The 25,238-nt window shown below is 50.1% G+C and overlaps 1 protein-coding gene and 1 long non-coding RNA gene across 2 annotated transcripts in view; one reads left to right on the plus strand and one right to left on the minus strand.

Annotated features, from left to right (window-relative positions):
* Positions 1-2,440: 2,440 nt before the first annotated feature.
* GPR132 (G protein-coupled receptor 132) lies at positions 2,441-21,448 on the plus strand. The gene is made up of 2 exons (XM_006112742.5): positions 2,441-2,579; positions 17,897-21,448. Exon 2 carries the CDS (start codon positions 17,954-17,956, stop codon positions 18,950-18,952), a length of 999 nt encoding a protein of 332 aa, XP_006112804.3. The 5' UTR covers positions 2,441-2,579; positions 17,897-17,953; the 3' UTR covers positions 18,953-21,448.
* The window catches only part of LOC102453109 (uncharacterized), a 57,029-nt gene continuing 34,367 nt past the window's right edge, over positions 2,577-25,238 (minus strand). Inside the window, exons 2-3 of the long non-coding RNA XR_331314.5 lie at positions 11,032-11,085; positions 2,577-2,721 (exon numbers count right to left, since the gene is read on the minus strand). This is a non-coding gene — a long non-coding RNA (uncharacterized LOC102453109). The remainder of the gene's footprint in view (positions 2,722-11,031; positions 11,086-25,238) is intronic.

Raw genomic sequence — 25,238 nt, forward strand, 5'->3', positions numbered from 1 at the left:
ACTTTTGTCTTCGGAGGCAAGAGGTAACACTTCTGAAGGACATAAGCAGTGGCCAGTATAGACATAGCCAAGCCTACTGACAGATAACTGACCTGCAGCAGCCTGAAAACTGCAGCTTTTCAGAACCATGTGTGCACACGCTGACAATAACAGAATCACATGTACCTGAACCATCACTGGGCCAATTCATGCTCGATTCTTAGACAAATGTCTTCAATGTATAGTTAAAGACACTATTACAGTTCCTAGCCAGATAAATCACCAGCTGGGGAGAACTATCTATTACCAATGTGCATCTACAGTGAATTCATTCGGTCTTGACACATGTAATTTATGGCAAAAGCACAAGAAGCTTATGGTAAGCTGGTAAATAATGTTTGTACCGGAACTGGGAGATGAAGAATGCATTTGAAAACAGTTTTAGCTTTATTTGGTAGTAAAAATTTCACTGTCAGTGGTTTCACAGAGAGCACCAAGCAAGTAATATTTTCAGATTAATAATTTTTCAAGGAAGAATACAAATAAAGAGTTGCACAGCATTCCTTCCACCTGCGCTCTTATTATTAGAAACATAACCAGCAGTTTCTCGTTTCTAGTTCAAAATCAGACAACCTTTTCCCTCACCCCAACACTCTTTATAAAGCTGAGTAATACAGACATGTCTATTTGAGATGGATTGTGGCTTTGCTTTGTGCAATATTGAAAAATGTTTAGATTTTCCATATTCCACTGTTTAGGATTACTACAGCAAACCTCTTTTTCCATTTTTAAAGATTCTTTTATTTCAGTACAAGAATGGGAGAATGTCAAGTACATTAAGCATATCACCAACAGCTGTAGAAACCCTACATTTTAGTCTTCAAGGACAGATCAAAACAGAATAAATTTACAGAGTAAGCTCCAAAACGAGTACAAAATGAGTAGTAAAACAGCTCCCAGCATGTTATTTTGTGTTCATCTGTTTTTATTTTAAAAGCAGTGTAAACGTTTATTTGCATGCCTGTTTTCTCACTATTGCTGATTTACAACGGTGTGTGATCAGAATCAGTTCCACTCAAGACTGAAGAAATGCTGATTTTGCTCTCACTTAATCCGATTCTATCTTTTCTACCCTTACTCCCACTCCAGGGATTGAACCAAACAACCCTGCCCCAGAGCAGTCACCCATCAGCCATGCAGCTGCTGCCCCAAGCTCCAGGCAGCAACCCTCCGGCTGCCTCGACCCCCCGGTGGGAGCACCCCGCTCGCCCACTGCCCCAAACTTCGGTAGCAGCAACCTGCCCACTACATGGCTGCAAACGTCCATTGTAGCAACCCACCCGCCCCTCCACAGTCTCAAACCCTGGTGGCAGACACCTGGTCCCTGACCCACAGCCCCAAACCCCAGCAGCAGCCACCAGCCCACTTTCCTGCACCCCAAACCTCAGCGGCAGACACCCACCCGCAGCCCCAAACCCCAGCATCAGATACCCACCCGCAGCCCCAAACCCCAGCAGCAGACACCCGCCCACAGCCCCAAACCCTGGCAGCAAACACCAGCTTGTAGCCCCAAACCCCGGCAGCAGACACCTGCCCATCATGTGGCTGCAAACCCCAGTGGCAGACACCCAGTTGTCCACAGCGCCAAATCCCGGTGGCAGACACCTGTCCACTGCTCCAAACCCAGCGGCAGCCAGAAAAGCTGATCCCCAACTAAGCCCCAGCCACCAGAGTAGCACTACCCTTTCGTGCCCCCCCCCATACTCATTCCCGTCCACCACTGGGCCCCACTGTGGGAGCAGCCACTCCAGTCACCTTCCAAATCCAGCAGGAAGGTGAGGGTTGCTGTATGGAGGAGGTGGGCGGGCTTAGAATGTTTTGTGCACAGCCGTGCAAGCGCGCACATTAGAGGGAACGCTGGTCTGTACATGCTGCAGTCACACCTCCCAATTGCAGTGTAGACATATCCTCAGGGGAGACTCCCATTTCTCAAAGTCCCACTTTCCTTGCATGAGTCAGACAAACTGCCGTTTATCTCGGTGTCTTTTATGTGAAGGCCTGTGTGTGAAGTCTTCCTCTTGCCTGAGACTGGTTTGTCATAGTCTACCATCCCCTAAGATTGCCACCTTGGAGACACAAAAAAAAGGGATGTGTGGCATCACCCTGAGCCCATAAAACAGCTGGCAGGTGTACTGATTTTCCAGGACACCTACTTCCAGAAAGGGACAATCCTGGGAAAAACTGGACAGAGAACAGCCCTAGCTAAAACGCTAAACTCCATCTCAGGAACCCTGTAGCTAAAACCTATTTCAGAGCAGTATTCATTGACTAGCACCCCCACACCTGTTACAAATACTTTGCAGGAAGAGATTCCCAGTGCTTGATCTGCTGACCCATGATAGGCGTTTCAGAGGTGGGAGATGTCTATCTGATAGAACACCACAATTGATTTCTTTGCAGACTTTATGGTCCAAGCTTGAGCTGAGGACGAGGTGTGGACTTCTAGAATTTTGATAGCAGGCCTTGCTCGATAAAGTTACAGACGCCTTATCTGCAGGAAATTATTAGCATCATCTCTACTGTCAAGGCTCTTCTTAGAGGTAAGTGAGAACTTTCAGAAGCCATCCATGCATGAAAGCCTGACGGTTTTCTTGCAGCTAAGAATGGTGGGGTGATGTCAAACCTCGGAGTCTGTGTTTGGCCCATTGTACTAGGATATCTTCACTTGCAGTACTTGTGACCCTGAGGGGAGAGGAAAGGAAAGATCTATCTGCTTTCAGCAATAGCCCAGGCTGCTCTTGCACAGGAAGGGGTAAGTGGGAGAGGCAGCCTGTCAGAGGGGCTTCCCCCATGCAGGGCTGAAATCTGCTATTGGGCTGGCATCAGGGTTCAGAAAAGGCACAGAATGGAAGCGGCGCTGCTCTGCTCGCATCACTCATAACTCCAGACAAAACAGGAATTCAGGGATCACTGTGCTCCAGCAGCCCACTCACCTGTCTAGTTAGATGTCCTGTCTCTGACACAGGTGCCAGCTGCTTTTGAAGTAGATGCCCGAAACCTTACATGAGAACCTACTCCTCTTCCCTTTAGCTAATTTGGCTTTTGCCTGGAAGCCTGAGGATTTCAATCCTTTCCAAATATGTGGGGCTGGATTTTTATCCTAACCATGGTAGTAGTGGATGTTTTATTACATCTTGAGGGCGGGGGGCTGGACTCGATGACCTCTCGAGGTCCCTTCCAGTCCTATTATTCTATGATTACCCATATAAATATCCCAGAGTCTCTGTTCTCAGTGCCAGACTTTCCTAAGTAGGAAGCCAGGAATAAACAAAATAGATCCATCTTGACCATGTGCAATGCTGTGGTAGCTGTCTTGGTCCCAGGATATTAGAATGACAAGGAGGATGAAGTGAGATCCTTTATTGGACTGTAGTAGGGCACTATTTGGAAACCATGGGAGGGGTGGTGGGCACAGCCCGCCCACTTCTCAAAGTCCCTCCCCCAGCCCTACGGAAGGGATGACTAGACCCAGGGTCCAACTGATTTCTGGGGACAAATAATGACAAAAGGGATCAAGGTGTGGGGGTCACGGGTTTAAAACAAGGGAACCGGATGGGGACACCGAGCAGAGAACCCCGGACAGCACCCACTGCTCTTCAAAGCTGTCAATGGAGCCAGTGGATACCGCCCAGAGGAACTCTACCCGGATACATGAAATCAAGGAGGAACTAAAGTAGGCCCCCACAGCCGCAGAGCACCCCCTCGTCCAGCATCCTCCTCCTGGTGGTGTAAATGGCGGCTTTCGCCAGGGCCAGGAGGAGGTTGATGAGGAGGTCTCGCAACTTTGTGGGGACACAGATGGGGTGTGCATAAATAAAAAGGTATGGGGGAAAAGTACAGCCAGAACCTCAGTAAGAATTAGGGTGGAATATACGCTGGCCCATCAGGGTTCCCCACCATCCACAGGTCTTAAATAGTCCCACCATTTGGCGTCAGGGTGGGACATGAGTGTGGGGAAATGCAGAGTGTGGAGCACGAGCGTGTACAGATGTTTTCTTGAAGCAGTTTGGAAGCAGATCAGCTGCAAATCTTGCAGCTGGCTTAGGGTCCAGGGATGGGGTGGCCAGCGGGGTCCGCGGAACAGGAGCCCGATAAGAATGGACAGAGGCTTTGCAGGTAGGGAGGGGCGGGGTGTACCTTCTCGCAGGGCTCTCTGCAGGAAATTGAGAGCAGACTGTGGCAAGGCCGCCTTCACCTCCTGGCGTAGGCACAGGAGGGTTTGGGGGGTGGAGAGCCCCATGCGCTGAGTGAGTGCTTGGGGATCCACCCAGTCCCCGGTGTTGTAGTCCAGGAGGTCTCCGATCTTGATGGCTTCTGCCAGGATCAGCCTCCGGCACACTGAGGGAGACTCTGCCACCTGTATGCACAAAGCTGGATTGTGGAGCAGGGGCTCTGCGAGGAGGTCTACTCCCTCGGTGGCCACAATGGACCTGGTTGAGAATAGCTTTCAGGTCTAGAGGAGTTCCTGGTAGAATTCTGGCAGCTCTGAAAGGTCTCGCAGAAGACCTCTCCCCCCCCCCCCCAGATAAATAAAGAGTTGCCAGCCATATTGGAGCCCCCGGAGCCAGCGGAGGAAGACGCATGCCAAGGTGCTCCATTCCAGACTACCTACACTAAAGAGGAGTCTCTGCAGAGCCTGGAGGCGGAAGGTGCAGACCTGAGCCTCTCCTCCAGGGGGAGAGACAGAACCCCTGCAGAGACCCAGAGCAGTCCTGGCTAAAAGAACTTCAGAGCTATCCTCTGGAGCTTGGCCAGGACCTCCGGGGCCGGCCTCAGGGTGTTGGGCAGGAGCCAGAGCATGGACAGGACAGGCTGATTTAGCACCAGCGCTCTCCTGTGGAGGGAGAGACACTGAAGAAGTCCTGTCCCTCTCCACAGCCGCTTACCCACCCTGGCCTCCAAATCTTGCCAGTTCTCCAGAGGAGAGGGACGTGTGGCGGATTATTAAACACCCAGATAGAGAAGTGGACCCGCGCTCCACCTCACGGCCTGAAGCGCGGGTGGGAGGGAGCTTGCCTGCCATGGCCTGAAGCGCGGGTGGGATGGTCCCTGACCATCAGGCCAGAGCTCTTGACCCAGTTGACCCGGGCGGAGGAGGCCGCAAAGTAGATGGCTTGGCAGGCCTCCACTCGTGCCAGGTCTCCTGGGTTCTGTTGCACGAAGAGCACATGCCATCAGCGTACGCTGACAGAACTAGCCACAGCTCTGGCTCTCGGAGCACCAACCCCGTCAACCTCCTATGGAGGAGACAAAGGAAGGGCTCAATTGCCAGAGCATACAGCTGGCCCAGCTCGGTCAGAGTCCAGCTGAGCCTGACCAAACACTCCACGAGGGCATACAGCACCCGGAGAAAACCCACAAAATGGGGCCCGAAGCTGAAGGCTTGCAGAGTGCCCAGGAGATACCCGTGGTCCACCCTGTTGAACACCTTCTCCTGGTCCAGGGACAGGAGAGCGAACGACAGACTGTCCCTACATCCAAGCTCCAAGAAATCCCGGACCAGGTACAAATTATCAAAGATGCTACAGCCCAGGAAGATGTAGGTCTGGTCAGGGTGGATCACGTCCGCTAGCACAGGCCGCAGTTGCAGCGAGATGGCTTTTGCTATGACCTTGTAGTCCGCGCTGAGGAGCAAGACGGGATGCCAGTTCCGAAGGTTGCGGAGGTCCCCCTTCTTCGGCAATAAGGCAAGCACAGCTCACCTGCATGACAGAGGGAGGACCCCACTCTCCAAGGACTTGGGCCAGATGGTGACGAGGTCTGGGCCAAGGACGTCCAAGAACACGCGGTAGAATTCCACGGTCAGCCCGTCCATGCCCGCAGTTTTATTGTTGGGCACGAGAAGGAGGGCTTCTGAGAACTCGGTCAGAGTGAGAGGCAGCTCTAGCTGGTCCATAGAGGGCAGAATCAGGTCCAAGGGCATGAACGGGGTGAGGGGTGAATTGTGATAGGGAGGGGGACCGGAACTTTGGACTAAGTCAGGGGGACAGTTCCCCGGGTACATACCACCGAATGGAGACCAGAGGGGGGGCAGAAGCGGGAAGGGGACCCGGGCCGACACCAGGCTCAGGTGGAGAAGCAGAAGCTACTACCCCAGCATCAGCCAGAAGGGTGTTCTCCGCTGGGCCCCCGAAGGGAAGGGAAGATGGCCGCCCCGCCTCACTTGCAGGAGAGGGGGCGCCCCTGAGCCTGGGACCTGGCCATTCAGGACCACCTGTATGCCCAGTCCTCCAGTGGTTTGAGGGGTACATGCACACACCCCCACTGTCAGGCCCCTCTCTACTGCCTCCTGGGCGGCGGCCTCCGAGACAAGGAAGAACACTACTCAGAGAAGAGTTATTCGTGGTTCACAATCCTGCTGGAAAGGCATAACAAGTGGGGTTCCGCAGGGGTCTGTTTTGGGACCGGCTCTATTCAATATCTTCATCAACAATTTAGATATTAGCATAGAAAGTACGCTTATTAAGTTTGCAGATGATACCAAGCTGGGAGGGGTTGCGACTGCTCTGGAGGACAGGGTCATAATTCAAAATGATCTGGACAAATTGGAGAAATGGCCTGAGGTAAATAGGATGAAGTTTAATAAAGACAAATGTAAAGTGCTCCACTTAGGAAGGAACAATCAGTTTCACACATACAGAATGGGAAGCGACTGTCTAGGAAGGAGTACGGCAGAAAGAGATCTAGGGGTTATAGTGGACCACAAGCTGAATATGAGTCAGCAGTGTGATGCTGTTGCAAATAAAGCAAACATGATTCTGGGATGTATTAACAGGTGTGTTGTGAGCAAGTAATTCTTCCGCTCTACTCTGCGCTGATTAGGCCTCAGTTGGAGTATTGTATCCAGTTCTGGGCACCGCATTTCAAGAAAGATGTGGAGAAATTGGAGAGGGTCCAGAGAAGAGCAACAAGAATGATTAAAGGTCTAGAGAACATGAGCTATGAAGGAAGGCTGAAAGAATTGGATTTGTTTAGTTTAGAAAACAGAAAACTGAGGGGGGACATGATAGCTGTTTTCAGGTATCTAAAAGGGTGTCATAAGGAGGAGGGAGAAAACTTCTTCATCTTGGCCTCTGAGGATAGAACAAGAAGCAATGGGCTTAAACTGCAGCAAGGGAGGTTTAGTTTGGACATTAGGAAAAAGTTCCTAACTGTCAGGGTAGTTAAACACTGGAATAAATTGCCCAGGGAGGCTGTGGAATCCCCATCTCTGGAGATATTTAAGAGTAGGTTAGATAAATTTCTATCAGGGATGGTCCAGACAGTATTTGGTCCTTCTATGGGGGCAGGGGACTGGACTCAATGACCTCTCAAGGTCCTTTCCAATCCTAGTATTCTATGATTCTATGACTAGCTTGCCATACATTTTGGAGGCCGCCACCACAGCCAGAACCCTCACCACCACCCTCGCCAATGCCCACATGTATGTTTCAACGTGGAGCGAGGCGGCGACCAGGAGGCAGCGGAGGCCGTGTCTCCTGGTCTCCTTTCTTCCCCAGTGCTGCTCTTCTGCCTGCCCCCTCCACCTTCAGGGTCGACGGCTGGTGCCAGAGCTATAAAAGGCCAGCCAGCAGCCTCAGTCAGGGCTGAGCCTGCAGATAGACCAGAGACGTACTCAGGGCTCCCAGCCTGGGAGCCTGGGACTGAGGCCTGGCCAGGGCCTCCTACCTTCCTGGGGCCAGAGGCCGACTACCTGCTCCCTGCATGGGAGGCTGAGGCCTGGCCCGGCCCGCCTACATTTGCCAACCTTGCAGAGGACCAGCCTGATCCCAGGCCCCAACCCCTGCCCAGGAACCAGGAGAAGCAGCTGCTGCTGCCGCCAAGACCAGAGGCTCGGCCCAGGACTCTGACACAGCCTGGCCCAGACGCCTGACACCGCCTGCACCAAGAGCCCAACTGAGCTCCACAGACCTGCGAGCCGCAGAGGACTGGGTCGGACTGCCGGGACCCCAGTGGGACGAACCTGCCATGGACTCCATGAGCACCCAGCCAGAAAGCCAGATACCGGCTAAGGGGGAGATGGGAAGTGGTCCAGTGGTTAGTGGCCCCAAGGCTGGAGCCCCCGCTGAGCCCATAGCAACCTGCACTTCTGCTCCTAGGGCCCTGTGCCCCCCCTGCCACCCACCTACCGGGTGGCAGTCTCCCCCTCCTTGCCCCTACTGCAGGCAACTGGCCTGCACTCCTCCTGAACAAGGCCCCCTAGCCTGGGTTTGTTTGTGGCCACACCCTAAACCAGGGCCTGGCCTTCCTTTGAACTACACTGTGGTTGTTGCTTTCACGCCCTGAACCGAGGGCCTGATGTGGGTGTAAACTACCGTATTTTCCGGCGTATAAGGCGACTGGGCGTATAAGACGACCCCCTAATTTTTTAGTTAAAAGATAGGGTTTCGTCTTATACCCCAGTGCCTCTCCGCCTCCTTTGCTCCCAGTGTCCCTGGTCTGCTGGAGACGGTCCCCAGCAGACCAGAGGCACCGGGAGCAAAGCCAAAGCCGCAGCAGCGGCGGGGTCCCGCGCCTCTGAGGCTTTGCCAGAGCAAAGCCTCAGAAGCGCGGCACCCCGCTGCCGCCGCCGCTTTGGCTTTGCTCCCGGTGCCTCTGGTCTGCTGGGGACCATCTCCAGCAGACCAGGGACACCGGGAACAAAGCCTCTGAGGACGCCCCGGAAGCGGGACAGCCCTGGCGCGCCTGGGCTGCCCCGCCGCCGGAGCCCCTCTGCGGCTTTGCAAAGCCATACCCGGCGTATAAGACGACCCCCGATTTTGGGGGGATGTTTTTTAACATCAGAAGTCGTCTTATATGCCGGAAAATACGGTAACTCTGTGTTTGTCTGTTACCACACCCTGAACCAGGGCTTGAACTATCCCTAACTGGGACTTTGTGGAGTTGCCGCCCTCCCAGCACCAGCACCAGGGCCAGGTCTATGTACATATATAGATAAGCAGACTCTGTGGTGTGTTGCCCGCCTGAAGGAAGGCCAGGCATGGACCTGCAGCTTGGCTTAAAGGGACAGTGCAGGGAGCGGAGTGGCCGCCCACTGACGCGGAGGAGGAGGAACCCCTCCGGGAAGCCAAGCCAACTACATAGACTAACTAGTTGTCCCAGTCAGCCTTCCCCTAAGGGTATGTCTAGACTACATGGCTCCATCGACGGAGCCATGTAGATTAATTTTCTAGAGATAGGAAAATGAAGTGGCGATTTAAATAATCTCTGCTTCATTTACATCAAAATGGCTGCTGCACTGTGCTGATCAGCTGTTTGGCGGCACAGCACGATAGTCTGGACCCTCCGCGGTCAACAAGGTAAGCATAACGGGGCATTATGGGGCGGTCAACAAGGGCTTCTCTTGTCGACTGCGGAGCGTCCAGACTACCACACTGTGCCGCCGCCAAACAGCTGATCAGCACAGCGCGGCAGCCATTTTGATGTAAATGAAGCAGAGATTATTTAAATTGCCGCTTCATTTTCCTATTTCTAGAAAACTAATCTACATGGCTCTGTCGACAGAGCCATGTAGTTTAGACGTACCCTAAAGTTGCCACTTTGGTTACCAGAAGTTGTCCAATGAAAGGTATCACCACTCCCGCCTTGTCTCTCTAGTATCCTGGGACCAACACAGCTATGACCACACTACATACAACAGATGGAAGATAATGAATTTTGCCATCTAAAATGTACACTCCACAACATGTAGAAAAATGAAGCAAACTTTTTAACTGTAAGATATCCTTAAACAGAAGTAGGTCCAATAAAAGATACTAGGTCACCCACTTTGTCTCTCCCCTTAACTGTTATGGATTTGCATCTGCTCACGGTCCTGGTGTCAGGCTGTCTACACTTGAAGCTGGGGCTGTGATTCTCAGCTCATGCAAACACACTTGCACTAGCTCTCATCAAGTTAGGATGCTAAAAGTCATAGGGTAGCCATGGTAGCATGGCAAACCGTGGCACAGGCTATTGGCCCCAAGAATGTACACACAGGATCCAGTCAGGGGCTAACCCCTGCTGCTGCTCGTGGGTTCCGTGCAACTCTGGTTACACTACTATTTTCAGTGTGCTAGCTTAAGGAGAGCTGGGAATCACCTTCAAGTATCTCTTTTCTCTTTGCTCTCTCAGCTCATTCAAAGGCTTTCAGCTCAGGGCCTTTTTCCACTGCAGTGCGCCTTTCTAACCTTTGCAGGTCTTATGCAGTGCCTGTAACTTCCTTTATACTTTTTGTGCTATTTTTATAACCCACTCTCGTTTTTCCTCTGGAGATCAAAAGAGTGGTTTTACTTGAGAGAGGTTTGAAAATCTACTGAATGATAGATACAAACAAAAGAGATCATCTTAGTGAACCATTTCCCTCTGGGTTTTAGCTCTCTTTCTTAATCAGGTAAGAGTTGTTGTAAAATGCTTCTGGCAGTAAATAAGCTGTTTGCTACTGATAACAAATTCACCTATGAACGTGCAAAAGCTTAAGTCAAATCAGAGCTGTGGTTGGTCGAAACTTCTCAAAATCAAACCAGGAACCTCTTTTCTGTTTTTATTAAAAGCAACACTTCAAAATAAGAGTCTCAAAAGTTATAGTTTAGGAACATGGCGACATACTTGGGGTATCATATCTGTGGTATTGCCCTCAACCCCTCACGCTACACCCTCACAGAGCTGTGAATGTAGATTACTCAATCTGATTTATGAATTAAATCCAGAATGCTTTGCACAGTCTTGGGGACTCCCATAAGGTCCCAGAGCATGCACACACACTGTTTCAAGCCCATAGAATGGGACTGATCATCTACGTCTCAGCACAACTTATGAGAAGGGAAGAAACTCATACTTGCTGCTGGTTGTGGTTTGCGTTGTGTGCAGCAAGGCCAAGGGAAGAGAAAAGCCCCAGAGTGCAGCTAAGTGTCACTGGGACAGCAGAAGCTTAGTAAAGCAGCCAGGCCACTGCGGTAGTGGCTCATCTCTAGCTGAAGGGGAACTTCTGTGGAAGAACAATGGTTGCCTCACCAGTGATTTTAGATGCTTAGCCAGACTTTCAGTGCTTCTCAGGGTCACGCATCCCTGCCAAATGAAAGAGAGGAGAAGCTGATGGATTTCATGTAAACAAGTGAGGGGCAGTGTCCCGTCCATAGGATGGCTCAAGGCAGCTGCCCCAGGCCCTGTGGTGACCACCTCAACCATCCTATGGATGAGACCCAACCATATCTGTGGGGCCCAGGGTGGTCTGGGGGATTAGCTGGAGGTGGGGGCTGGTGCTGATGGCAACAAGGGTCGGACCCGTCACACCCCATGGTGGTGGGAGCCAGAGCTACCCAGCTGCCCATTCTGCTCCATCACCCTCTCCCAGCTGGCTGTGCTCTGCTTTGCTGCAGTGGCAGGAAGTGGAGCATCCCAGCCCCAGCTTGCTCCCCCAACTGATGCAGGCCTCGGGGGAGTGGACAGGGCTGGCGCTGGAGCCGGGGTGCTCCGTTTCCCGTCACTGGGGTGATGTGGAGCTCAAGCAGCTGAGAGAGGGCAGGGGGGCAGAAGTAGATGCTGGGTAGCTCCCTTTCCCACTGCTGTAGTGATTTTGGGCGGAGGGGACAGCAGACCTCTGCTGCTGCCCTGTGCCAGGCTTCTGAAAATCCCTCCGGGTCGTGTCACTCAAAAGATGGGATGATCAGGGTGGGAAGAGACAGGGTAGGGGCACAGCAAGGGGAGAGCTTTAGAAAAGGGGTAGAGTCGGGCAGGGGCAGAGCAGAGGTGGGGCAGGGCTGGGGCCTGCAGTGAGAGGGTTGTCCCAGGCCCCACAACACCTAGGAATAGCTCTGACCAGGGGTAAAAGTAAAATTAACTTTTTTCAGTATAAGGGGGCACCACCAGCTATGGTGAGTCGTCTCATGTAACCCCCACATGAGGTGACTCCACCCCTCCCCTAGCACAGGACACCTCCCCGCCCCCGCTCTTCCCCTTTTCTCCCCACACATTACCTGGAGGAGCCTGGAGGTGGTAGGGCAGCCAGAGGAACTGCCGGCAGTTCTGCTGCTTTCCCCACTCTGCCCCTTCCAGCAGAAGCCCCAACCCCATCCCTGCCCCTCAGAAAGGCAGTTCCATGGAGTGGCTGGGGGCGGGATGGTGTCTTTCCGATACGCCATACCGGCTATAAATAGGTGCTACGGCATACCAGACTTTGCCGGCCACTTTCTTGCTAGGACAGCGTACCGGGTCACACCAGCTTACATTCACCTCTGCCAACAGAGCACTTTCCTGCTGACCTTGGAACTCCTTCCTATAAAACCTTAGCATCATTGCTCACCTGGGACTCTTATGTAGGCATCACGATGTTGATAGGAAGTCAAACTGTGGCTTACGCTCTCCTTGTCTTGTCTCCACTACAGTGTGGGTCTCCACTGACTATTTTGCACTTGTTGCATATGCAGAATGCTCACTGAGGCTATGTCTATACTACAGAGTTTTTGAGCAAAAACAGTAACCTTCCTGTGGAATCTCTGTTACTATTTATATGGTGCTGCAGATGCACACAGAGCTTTGTCGCCCCAAGTAGCTTGCGGTCTAAGGGCCTAATCAGGCTAGTGTGCTTCTGCAGCTCCTGGTACAATTGTATCTGAGCGCTTTCAATATGTTTATTCTCACATCCCATACAATAGGGCTGTCTGTTTCTCCCCCTTTTACAGTGGCACAGAGAGACTAAATGACTTGCCCATGATCACACAAGAAGTTTTTGGCACAGCAAGGAGACAGGCTGCACTACCCACAGATCCTGCCCCAAAGATCCTCATCCCTGGAGACCCCCAGGTGCTGGCCAAGCTTGCAGTTTGCTCTGGAACTTGTCCATGCTCCTTTTAAAAACACTCCATTTGCTTTATCTTGTTTTTTAAAAATTTGCAGTATTAAAATGTTGCAAAAATGGGATGGATTCTGCCCCCTTATAGGTCACTCCAGTGGCATGTAGAGACCACAAAGGAGCCAGTGTAGAATTTCCCCCCGCCCCCCGACATGAATAGTGTAGCTGTGTGCTGCTTCCCTCCTCAGGCCCCCCTGTAGGAGACAGGCTGGGATAGTTGGTGGGGGCATGCTTGTAGTGTTTGATATTCTAGCCTGTGGAGTAGTCAATAAGCAGTCTGCGCTAGGCTGCTGTAACTTATGCTGGGGGGGTCCTTCAGTCACCTTTGCAACCCTGGGATATGATTTCAGTGCTGCAGCTCTTGGAAGACATAGCACAGAATCTAGCCCCATGCCAGGAGTGGATGTCAGACTATTGCAAATTTTCCTGCTAGAAGTATAATTTCAAGCTCATCCCAGGGACTTTGGAAGAGGGATTAAGCTTCATGAATATTTTGAGTGAAAGTACTGCAATTCCGAGCAGGCCTGGTTGTTCTGTGATATTGCCTTGAAACTATAACATTAATCAAACAAAATCAAGTGACATGTGGTAGCTTTGGTTGTGTTTTGCTTTGAGAGTTTTGGCTAGGTTTGAACCTAAGTCTTGGGATGTGACTGCACGTGAATTAGAACTCTTACCAAGAAAAACCATAGCCCTTCACTCTTGCCTGATTGTGATCAACGGTTTTCTAACTTCCCCACTACAACGTCACATGCAACAGCAGCCTTCGCTTTTGTTTGTATGAATTAAAAACATGGAGGGGAAAACCCATGGGCCAGATCGCATTTAGTTCTTCTACTGGTGTAAAATCAGAGGAGATCCAAGAGTAAAAGGAGCCTGCCCTGACCTCTTGTGCACCACACAGAAAGGTCAGGATAGAGCTGCTTTAAAAAGAAAACAAAATAATTCAAAAATGAGGATTTTACTGGGTTTGGAGGGGTTATCATTTTTTATTATTATTATTTTCACTTTTTTCAAATCTCTCAGCAATTTCCACCTACCCTGTAGAGATCCTGTTGAAGCTCTTTGTCAGTGCTGTACAGGGGTGTCTTAATTGAAAAATGTATACCCATGAGGGGAGTATAGGGGTGGCTCTGTGTCTAAATCGTAGGTGTGCCTGAAACCCCAAAAGGGCAACAGCATGGCAAGAAGCAGGCGAGGTCCTGGTCCTCTCAAGCACCCATGAACTGAGCAGCAGAATTTGCCAGCTGCAAAGCCATTAGCAGAAACCCTTAAAAGAGCAGAGCAGTAAGTATGCTGACTGCACTTTAGCATCTCTCTATATCTCTTTACACTGGGCTGAGTCTAGGTGGCCAAATGGAACACTATACATTCGCCTTTCCCTTACTCCATCTAGGCCAGGCTAGTTTATGCTGATGCCCTGCACTGTCTGGTTCTTGTCATTAAAGGCCTCTGTTCAGAGCGCTTTGCTTTTTTCTTTTCTTTGGCCTCTGCTTCCGACCTTTATTTGTTCTCTCTGCTGTTGTGCCTGTAACCTGCAGGGCTATTTGTGTTCTGATTTCCTGTTGTTTCAGAAGCTGCATCTACACAGCATTCTAAACTCAAAATAAGATATGCAATTTTTGCTATGCAAATTGCATATTTTATTTCAATTTTATTTCAAAATAGCTTATTTTGAAATTTGGCATGTCTACACGACGCCAAATCTCAAAATAAAGCAGGGTATGTCTACACTACCCTCCTAGTTCGAACTAGGAGGGTAATGTATGCATACCGCACTTGCTAATGAAGCCCGGGATTTGAATTTCCCGGGCTTCATTAGCATAAGCGGGGAGCCGCCATTTTTAAATCCCCGCTGCTTTGAACCCCGTGCAGCGCGGCTACACGGGGCTCGAACTAGGTAGTTCGGACTAGGGTGTCTATTCCGAACTACCGGTACACCTCGTTTCACGAGGAGTAACGGTAGTTCGGAATAGGAACCTAGTCCGAACTACCTAGTTCGAGCCCCGTGTAGCCGCGCTGCACGGGGTTCAAAGCAGCGGGGATTTAAAAATGGCGGCTCCCCGCTTATGCTAATGAAGCCCGGGAAATTCAAATCCCGGGCTTCATTAGCAAGTGCGGTATGCATACATTACCCCGCTAGTTCGAACTAGCGGGGTAGTGTAGACATACCCGCACTGTTTCAAGCCATCCTTTATTTCTCGTGCAATGAGGTTTACCAGAAAACCAGTGAAATAGCACGTCCATTATTTCGAACAATATTTTGAAATAATGGGCGGCTTGTGAAGATGCAGGGTTGCTATTTCGGGATACCTCCTGTATCCCAAAATAGCCTTGCAGTGTAGACGTACCCTAAGAAGTATCAGCCAGGTGCTGCCCTCTTTCTGAAGAGCCTGACTGGCTTCCTTACTTGCCTGAAGCGCTACCTCACTTCATGGAAACAATTGGCTTCTCCAGGCGATCAGGTGAGAATAGGGGTTGGATTTGCAGGAGGAGTTGAAGCAAACCCTAAGTGGGAGCAGCCACAGTACATGAGAGGGACAACAGTATATGGAAAGGGCCAAATTCTGATCCTCTCCTGGTGAGTTGCACCTTACTCCGTGAGTATCCCCGTTGACTCCAGTGAGCAAGGGAACCACAGGCTGGCCCTACATGATGGCTATATTCAGTAGTCTGCTTCTGCAGTCCACACTAGGACCTGGAGTTTTGTTCCTTTGCTTTTCAGTGTGGTGGGGAGCATTTGATGTGCTAAGTCTATGCATGTGTCTGTTTCTGCTTTCCTCATGGAGGTGGCTTTGGGACTGATCAGTGGCATTGTTCTATCAAAGAGGCAGGGTGGTTTAGGGCCAGCTTATGATGCCAGTGAGTAGTGCTAGGCTGTGCTGAAGTCAACCTTTCTTGCAGAGGATGGTGCTCCTCACCAGGGCTATGTCTATACTGCACCTGTTTTGTGCAAGAAATAGGCAAGAAATACGCAAATGAATATCGCTTAGCCTCATTTGAATAATTAATTAGCACCCACTTTTTGCACAAGAGGCTTTTGCGCAAAAAAACCCTCTTGTGCAAGAGACGTTCATCCACATTTTTTTCCGGAAAAACGGCTCTTGCGCAAAATTCTCTTGTGCAAAAAGTGGGCGCTCAGTAATTATGCAAATGAGACACAGTGATATTCCACGCTTAGCCTCATTTGCATATTTCTTGCACAAAATGGGTGCAGTATAGACATAGCCTCCGAGTGAGGGAACCACAATCTGGCTCCCAGTGAACAGGAGCAAGGCTGGCATGTAGAAGATCTCTGCTATGGGCTTCCAGTGCAACCTGGAACACTTCACTGGCTTGTGCCCGTTTTTCCCATCTCTGATACTTATCAGAGGATGTTATGAGACTTAATTAGATGGGATCAAAGTCAGCTTGGTATTTACCCAGATGCACATCTTGGGGAGGACAAGGACTGGGCAGAAGGAACACTCCCTGCCCATTAGGCCACAAGAAGGCCAAGCAGATTATCAATTTCTGCACTTGGGGTCTACTGCCTCTCTGGACATGGCACATCAGAGAGCTAGTGATCAGAGACTTAGGAAAAACTATTTCACTAGAAGGGTGATGAAGCACTGGAATGGGTTACCTAGGGAGGTGGTAGAATCTCCATCCCTAGAAGTTTTTAAGTCGCGGCTTGACAAAGCCCTGGCTGGGATAATTTAGTTGGGATTGGTCCTGCTTTGGGCAGGGGGTTGGGCTAGATGACCTCCTGAGGTCTCTTCCAGCCCTAGGATTCTGTGATCTGGGCTGCTTACATATCAGCTTCTGGAGCAGGCCTGGCATGCTGGAGGGATCTGGCTGCATCCCATCACAGGTTTAGTAGTGGGTGCGGTATCCATGCTCACCCATGAGCTCTGAGGCAGAGTCTCCCAAGTGGTAGTGCATCTCCTCGTCATGTGCAGAGTAAGATTCTACCTCCAGTGAACAGCCTGCTTCTGGGAATTTTTAAAAGTAGTCATGGCTAAGTGGGAAACTGTATGAAAATGAATCTTGTGTTATACATAACTGGGAAAATGACTGATGCTCAGTGTGGCCCTGTATTAGCCATGGGTCCCCAAACCAAAACCTTCCCTGACTCCTCCATAGGGGAAATAATGGTCTGCATATCCTATCTCCCTGCCAAAGCACTGGGACAGCAGGCAGCTACAGAAAAGCTTAATCAGGTTGCTACCCTACCATTCCATTAAGGTTGGAAATCAGAAGTCGGGTGTGTAGGAGAAGTTGGGGAGGAAGGGCTGTTAGGCATTTGGCACTACTCATACTGCCTGTGGTACAGCTGTGGAACTGGGGAAAGAAACCTGATCACAAAAACAGGCAATTAGGAAAAGGCAGAGTCTCATGTATGTCACAGATCCCTTGACTAGGTCAGAGTCATGAAAGAGTAGGTATCGGGTGGGCCCTGCAGGAAGGGTGTGTAAACTCGCTTAGCCTGAAAGCTCTTTGGGACTGGGCCCATCCATTTCTTAGGTGTTTGTACAGCACCTAGCACTCTGGGGTCCCTGGTCTATGACTGGGGCTTCTAAGCGCAAAGGATATTAAATTGCATTTAATCAGTTAATCGAGACACAGGATTCCAGTTTCCCATCTCATGCCCGGTCCGCTGCACCTTTGCCTTCCCTGCCCCCTGCGGAGATGGTGCTGAGCAGAGCTGGCTTGCTCCCCACTGCACCGACTTCTGCTTCCCCCTCTTGCTACCTCTGATAGAGACAGCAAGGGGTGGGAGAAGCAACTAGTTAAGCGACTACTCGACTAGTCACTTACATCCCTACTAAGCACCCCTGAAATGCAGACAGAAAGAAGTCACATCTCAATATGCCTGATCCCCCACTTAGTTACACTATTGGAGTAGCTCTGGTTTAAAACCACTTGCAACAGGGCAGCCCCCACAAATTCACTGTGGGCTAGCTTAACTTCACCATTACCTTTGCTGTCATGTTTTTAAAGATCTTTTATAGCTGCTAACTTTCCATCGTGTCTTTTTATTCACAGGCAACACAAACAGGGGAAAGCTCCTCCGGTGTTTCTGCACCACACGGCATCACCATAATGCCGGGACTCGGGAATGATTCGGAATGCTGCCAAAAAATGCCCTACAAGGAGAGCCAGACGCTGTTGGCTGTGATCTACTATATTGTTATTATCATAGGCTTGCCAACTAATATTATAACGATGTGTCTAACCATTGTACTAATCCTAAAGGAAAACATTCTTGCTGTCTACCTTTTTGGCTTATCACTGTGCGAGGTGATGTACTTGTGTACCCTGCCCCTCTGGATTATCTATGTACAAAATGGACACATATGGGAGATGGGACCAATGGCTTGCAAGATAACAGGATATATCTTTTTCTGCAACGTATATATCAGTATTCTGCTCTTGTGTTGCATTTCTATCGATCGCTATGTAGGAGTGGTGTATTCTTTGGAATCCAAGGGGGTGAGGGGTCAGAAAATTGCAGGGCTCATCACGTTTATTCTCTTTTCTGTAGTTTTAGTGGTCCACATCCCAGTATTTGTTTTACCCGATAACGAAAACTGTACAACCTGCTTTGAGACTCTACCACTCAACTTGACGTTTGCTTCTTTCGGCTTTGCCAGGTTCCTAATTGGATTTGCTATTCCTTGCATAATCCTCATTTTCACAAACTACAAAATTTTCCAAATCATCAAAATAAGCTGCAGCTTGAACGAGCCCCAAAAAACCAAAGCAAAGCACTTAGCTGCTGCGGCCATCGCCATTTTTCTGATCTGCTTTGCTCCCTATCATCTGGTGCTTCTAATAAGAGCCATTTACTTTTTTTTGTATCAGAATGACACATGTTCATTTGAACGTGGCATATATTCAACTTCTGCTATATTTCTGTGTTTCTCCACTGCTAACAGCATTGCTGATCCAATCATCTATGTATTGGCTAGTAAGAATAGTAGAGATTTCTCAAGGAGTCTGTCATTAAGGGTTCAGTCTAGTCTCAGTAGCAGGAGTGACAGTACCAAGTTGAAAAATTCCAAAGAATCACAGGAACCAGTACAGACATCAGAAATTTAAAAGGTCACAGTAATCTCCACCCTTTTAGAGAAACTATAGAGGTTTCTGCCATCAACAATGCTTTAGTGCGGGATCTGCTGGCAGTGGTTATCATGTTCACAAAAGGAGATGGAGGTCCCCTGTTTAGGGCACCATCACATGGGCATATTGGCACGACGTCTTAATGAAGCTTTGTCACAATGCATGTCCCCAATGCTAAGTTCCTGAAGGTTATGAAGGAGGAGATCTAACACCCATTAGAAGAAAGGTCGTCTGTCTGCCTCTTTAACTTATTTCAACCACTGTCCACCAGTATTTTCATTCTAAACCAGCCAGCAGTATGTACTGGCTTCCTTCAAGTCAAACTAAAACTTGATAGACTTATTCTCAGGGCTCAATCCTTTTCTCATACGCTTTCAGTGCCAATGTTAGCTTCTAAGGGGACTCTGTAGTTATCATGGAGGAGTATTTCAGGGCTTGCATGCATGCAGAAGTAGTTGAGGTTAAACACTAGAAACAGACCCAAATTAAAGCCCTGAAAATAATGTCTAATAAATGTTAGACATTAGATATAATTTACCAGATATCATCGGGAAAGGCCGCAATCAAGAAGAATTAAGTGTTAAGTATTATTGTAAGTGACCAGCTTAGAGCATAAAAATAAAGACTTTGCATCAAGACTTTGCTGGTCTGGAATTCAGCATATTTCATTGCTGATGCTTTGTTTGTTCAAATCTTGTACTGTACTTAATCTTGCAATGCACTTAGCATCTAGTACATTTATGTTTTCTAGTAAATGGGATTGTAATGGGGCGTAGTGGCCGCCCTCTGACCCCGAGGGTGAGGAGCCCTAGCAACCTACCTCACCAGAAGCCAGGAGACGGGGTGAGGGATACAAAAGGCCTGCCAGAGAGGCCAGGCAAGCCCCCATAACCAGAGAAGTCAGAAGCCTCCCCTGCGCACCCAAGCAAGGAGCTAGACCCAGGGGAAGCCCAGGACTGGCCTGGGCTATTGGGCCCACTACTAGATGACTTCCTGGAGAGTCTGTTTTACCCAGCCAGAGGTTCCTGAACAACAGTGCCCAGAGAACTTGCACTGGACCCAGGTACAGCCCGAGGGGAGAAACGGAAAGAGCACAGGGAGGCCGACCTTCGTTTTGCTAGAACCAGGTCAGCATGTTGCAGAACGGATCCCCGCTGACTCAGCAGCAGACCACTTGGCTGCAACTAGGGCCTTGGGCTGGGAGTAGAGTGGATGGGCCTGTTTCCCCCTTGAAACCCTGCTTTTGGGTGGCAGTCTCCCCCCTCTGCTGTTGCATCAGCCGGACCCCTGCCTGAGCAAGGGGACCTGGTTGGAGAAGCTGTGAACAGGACTTGAATTGATTGTTTTCCTGTTGCCCTGCCCTGAACCAGGACTTGGGCCCTAAAACTGTTTTCCTGCCACTCCACTCTGAACCAGGGACTGGGCATTGAACTGACCGTTTGGCTGCCTGTCACTCTGCCCTGAACTAGGATCCGGCCTGAGGACGGTCTTGGGGGCTATTGTCACCCTGCCCTGAACGAGGGCCAGTGCTCAAAGACTTTTGTTACAGACTGCGTGTGGGTCTCTGGACTACTCTCATGGATTGGCAGCCACACCTGATTCCCCATGAGAACTGAGCGGAGTATAGTGGAATGGAGTGGCTACCTACTGACCCCAAGGGAGAGGAGCCCCTCCCTGAGTCCCACTGGCCTACAGAGATGGTGACTGTTTTTGATGATACCTCCACAGTTTGTATGAACTTGAACTTTTCTCAGGGTTTGGCTTGGCCTCAGTCCCTTGCAAATAGATCTGCAGTGTCTAAGTTGTGAGCTGATCCTTCAATATTAGTGTTTGGTCCAGATCCTAGCAAATAAAGTATTGAGACAGGAAGACTGATCTGCCTTCTGACACATGTTAAGAGTTCTCCGTCCTGAGCCTGGTGGTGGTGTATTGGTGAGGAAATGTTGATGCACTTTCATTACTGCTGGCTATACTGTGCCTGTGAATAAATGAGATATGTAGTGTAGGGATGTTAGATATCAGGTAATTGAATAGTCGTGTAACCACATGAATTCTTATCGGTTACACGACTATTTGATATTCCCAGGGGTGGGGCTGGTAGCTAGTGCACTCCGCCCCACTGACAGGAAGTCCCCTGCCACTCCACGCTGCTCAGAGGCAGCAGCATGGGGTGCCAGGAGGAAGCTGGTCCACAAGGGGAGCCAGTTTAAAAAACAGCTCCCATAACAGATCGGCTGCCTGCCACCTCGTGCGGCTGCCTCTCATACAAAGGTAGCCTCATGGGGTGGCAGCAGCCCTTGTTCGGTTGGGAGGGGAGACGAGCTTCCCATGAACACAGGCTGCTGCGAAAGGAGGGAAGGGGACAGGAGAGGCTGCCACAAAGCAGCCTCTGTTCATGGCAACCTGGGTTGGCCATGGACAGAGGTTGGTCCCTGGCAGCAACCCCTGTCCACGGGGAGTCTGAGCTCCTCGCGGACAGAGGCTGCTCTGCCTCCCACAGAGCAGCCTCTGACTGTGGTGAGCCTAGGCCTGCCGCAGACAAAGGCTGGTGTCCAGCAGCAGCCTCTGTCTGTGGGGAGCTCAGGCCTATCGCAGACAGAGGCTGCTTCCTAGTAGCCTCCCCTGCCCCATGCCCCCTTTGACATGGCGCATGTGCAGGGCTTCTTGAAGCGCGGGACCCAGGGCGGCCGCCCCGCTCGCCCTGCCCTATATCCGCCCCTGGCTGCCAGCATGAAGAGGGGGCAGGTGGCACTGCGAGATGGTGCTGGGGGGAATCAGCTTTTAAGATGGCTCCCTCCAGCACGAGGTCCTGCTCCTCCCCTCCTCCGGGCTAGGCTTATTGGTTCATTGTATAGTCAACTGCACATTGATATCCCTAATGGAGTGGCCGTTGTTTTCAACCCAGCATTTCTCATGAGAAGGAACTGAAAATGGGGGGGAGGGATAGCTCAGTGGTTTGTGTATTGACCTACTCAACCCAGGGTTGTGAGTTTAGTCCTCAAGGAGGCCATTTAGGGATCTGGGGCAAATCTGTTAGGGTATGTCTACACTACAAAGTTAATTCAAACTAACAGACATTAGTTCAAATTAACTTTAATAGGCACTACACTAGCGCTCCGCTAGTTCGAATTTAAATCAAACTAGCGGAGCGCTTAGTTCGAACTAGGAAAACCTCATTTTATGAGGATTAAGCCTAGTTCGAACTAGCTAGTTCGAATTAAGGGGTGTGTAGCCCCTTAATTCGAACTAGTGGGAGGCTAGCCCTCCCCAGGTTTCCCTGGTGGCCACTCTGGCCAACACCAGGGAAACTCGTCTGCCCCCCTCCCGGCCCCGGACCCCTTAAAGGGGCACGGGCTGGCTACGGTGCCCGTGCCAGGTGCAAGCCTGCCAGCACCCAGCTAGCAGACCCTGCACCTGGCATGGATTGAGCCACCCACCCGATGCCCCCCAGCCCTCCCCCTCTTCCGGGGACCAGGCTGGCGGCTCCCGGGAGCTTGCCCAGGACCGCAAGAGGCGGACACCCGCCTGGGCTAGTGCAGACATCGTGGGCCTCGTCCACAATCTCCGCACTAGGCACAGGAAAGTGGCCGGCTAGGGCAGGAGAGCTGCCAGCCTGGCCACCCAGGAGCAGGTGTGCAAGAGAATCAAGGGGGTCCACTGAGACCCCTGACCCTGAACCCTGAGCTTACAATGGCCGTCCTGGGTCAGACCAAAGGTCCATCTAGCCCAGTAGCCTGTCTGCCGACGGTGGCCAACCCTAGGAACCCTGGAGGGGATGGACCGAAGACAGTGACCAAGCCATTTGTCTCGTGCCATCCCTCTCCAGCCTTCCACAAACCTTGGGCAGGGACACCACTCCTACCCCCTGGCTAATACCACTCCATAGACCCAACCTCCATGACTTGATCTCACTTCCCTTTATACTCTCTTGTAGTTCTAGCCTTCACATCCTCCTGCAGCAAGGAGTTCCACAGGTTGACTCTTTGCTTTGTGAAGAACAACTTTCTGTTAGTAGTTTGAAGCCTGCTACCCATTCCTTTCCTTTGGTGTCCTCTAGTCCTTCTTTATGGGAACTAATGAAGAACTTTTCTGTATGCACCCTCTCCACCCAACTCCTGCCTTTAGAGACTTCTATCCTGTCCCCCCTCCGTCTCCTCTTTTCTAAGCTGAACAGTCCCAGTCTCTTTAGCCTCTCTTCATATGGGACCTGTTCCCAACCCCTGATCATTGTAGTTGCCCTCCCCTCTCCCAGCCTCTCTCTTCCCCTCTCCCACCTCCTTTTCCCAGTCTCCCCCAGTTTTGTTCAATAAAGAGAGATTCTATTTTTGACCACACGTTTTCTTTATTTTGTACATCAGGAAGGGGGGCTAGGGAAGGGTAAGTGGAAGGTGGTGAGGGAGGAATGGGGCATGAGCCCCCGATGGGGAGGACCAATTGCCCCCTCTCCCCAGATGGCAGCCTGCGGCAAGTGCAGCCGGGCTGATGGCTGAGTGGTGTGATGTGCCCAGTGTGGGTAGTCCAGGCAATCCAAGCCAGGACTGCTTTGCAAGCGGGGCACCCCTGAGAACTGTCTGTCCAGGGTGGGGGTCGGGACCCTTTAAGCACAGTCCTCGGCTAGCCTGAGACAGCATCTCCACGCTCTAAGTCCTCATCTGATGCCCTGCCGGCACTGCTTCCAGCCATCCTTAACCCCGGTTCAGGGTCCACTTAATGTGGACATGCTAGTTCGAATTAGCAAAATGCTAATTCGAACTAGTTTTTTAGTCTGGATCCGTTAGTTCGAATTAGCTTAGTTCGAATTAACTAATTCGAACTAAGTTAGTTCGAATTAACGTTGTAGTGTAGACGCACCCTTAGGGATGGTACTTGGTCCTGTTGTGAAGGCAGGGGACTGGACTCAAGGTCCTTTCCAATTCTAGGAGATAGGTATATCTCCATTCATTTATAAAACAAACAAAAATAATGGTCAGATTGCAGCACATGCTCTGTAATAAGATCTCATACCTTTCAGATGCCAACAGGCCCTAGGGGAAGAGGCCAGAGATGTACATGAAATCTCATCTTGTATTTATTTAAATTAAACTTTCCATGTGGTTATAAAATACAATTGTGTCATTGCCATTTATTTGTACTATTGCTCCAGCATTTATTTTATTTAATTGTTACTTTCTTGAGCTAAACCAGAATCAGATGACTGTACACCTACTGTAACATTTATTGCAACTTTTATTGCTATTTAAATGTATAATTCTCTGTTCTTTTCCACATTTTTTACATACCTAGAATTTGCAGGGTCTGCTGATGGATGCGTAGCAGCACTTTGAGTGGATGCAGAGGGAGCGTAGGACTGTCACAGGGACTGCCAAATGCAATCAGAACACACTTCACTTCACATGTGCTTGAGTTAGGTGTGTATCACTCTCGTAATATCAGTAGGAACAAAACTATGTGGAAGAAACCTTGCAAAATCTGGTAACCCTGCTCATGGAAAATGGGCCACATGCAGAACCCCAAGGGGTCACATGCAGCCCTTGGGCCACAGGTTGCCTGCCTCTGTCTTAAAACTTTTGCTGATTTATAGCTTGATTTTTTTGGAAAGTGCTGAATACCCAACATTTTAGATGAAGACTTCTGAAAATCAAGCCTTCGGTTGCTAACAAAAAGATATGGATGTTGGTGGAAAGGAATATTTTCCTGAGCCAGAAAAAACACATGATGTGTTTTGCTAAACTGTTGCTATTCATGTCTCTTTTTGTACTTAGGAACACGCCTCAGATGGGACAGTATTGTGCTGGAAAGGCTCTGTACAAGCATGTACATGGTGAAGTACATCTAGTCCCTGCCCCCTAAGACGTTAAGGTCTAGGTTTTTTATGCAGTGATAGGATCTGGACTCCCAAATCTAATTAAAATCAATGGGAATTGGGTGTCCGCATCAGCTGCTGGTTTGGGAAATGTCAGCCTCGTGTTTTATTTCTGATGTAAGCTGCATTGAACTGAAATTAAAAGCTGGCTTCCAGTTATTAACACCGGAACTAAGTTACTATCATAAATAGGGCCCTACCAAATTCACAGTCCATTTTGGTCAATTTCATGGTCGTGGGGTTTTAAAACTAGTACATTTCAATATTTTAGATATTTAAATCTGAAATGTCATGGCTTTGTAATTTTAGAGGTCCTGATCCAAAAAGGAGCGGTGCAAGGGTCACAAGGTTATTGTATGGGGGCTGCAGTATTGCTACCATACTTCTGCGTAGCTGCTGGCA

Source organism: Pelodiscus sinensis, chromosome 5 (assembly GCF_052426305.1).
Source record: "Pelodiscus sinensis isolate ZL-2025 chromosome 5, ASM5242630v1, whole genome shotgun sequence".
NCBI classification, from domain to species: domain Eukaryota; kingdom Metazoa; phylum Chordata; order Testudines; family Trionychidae; genus Pelodiscus; species Pelodiscus sinensis.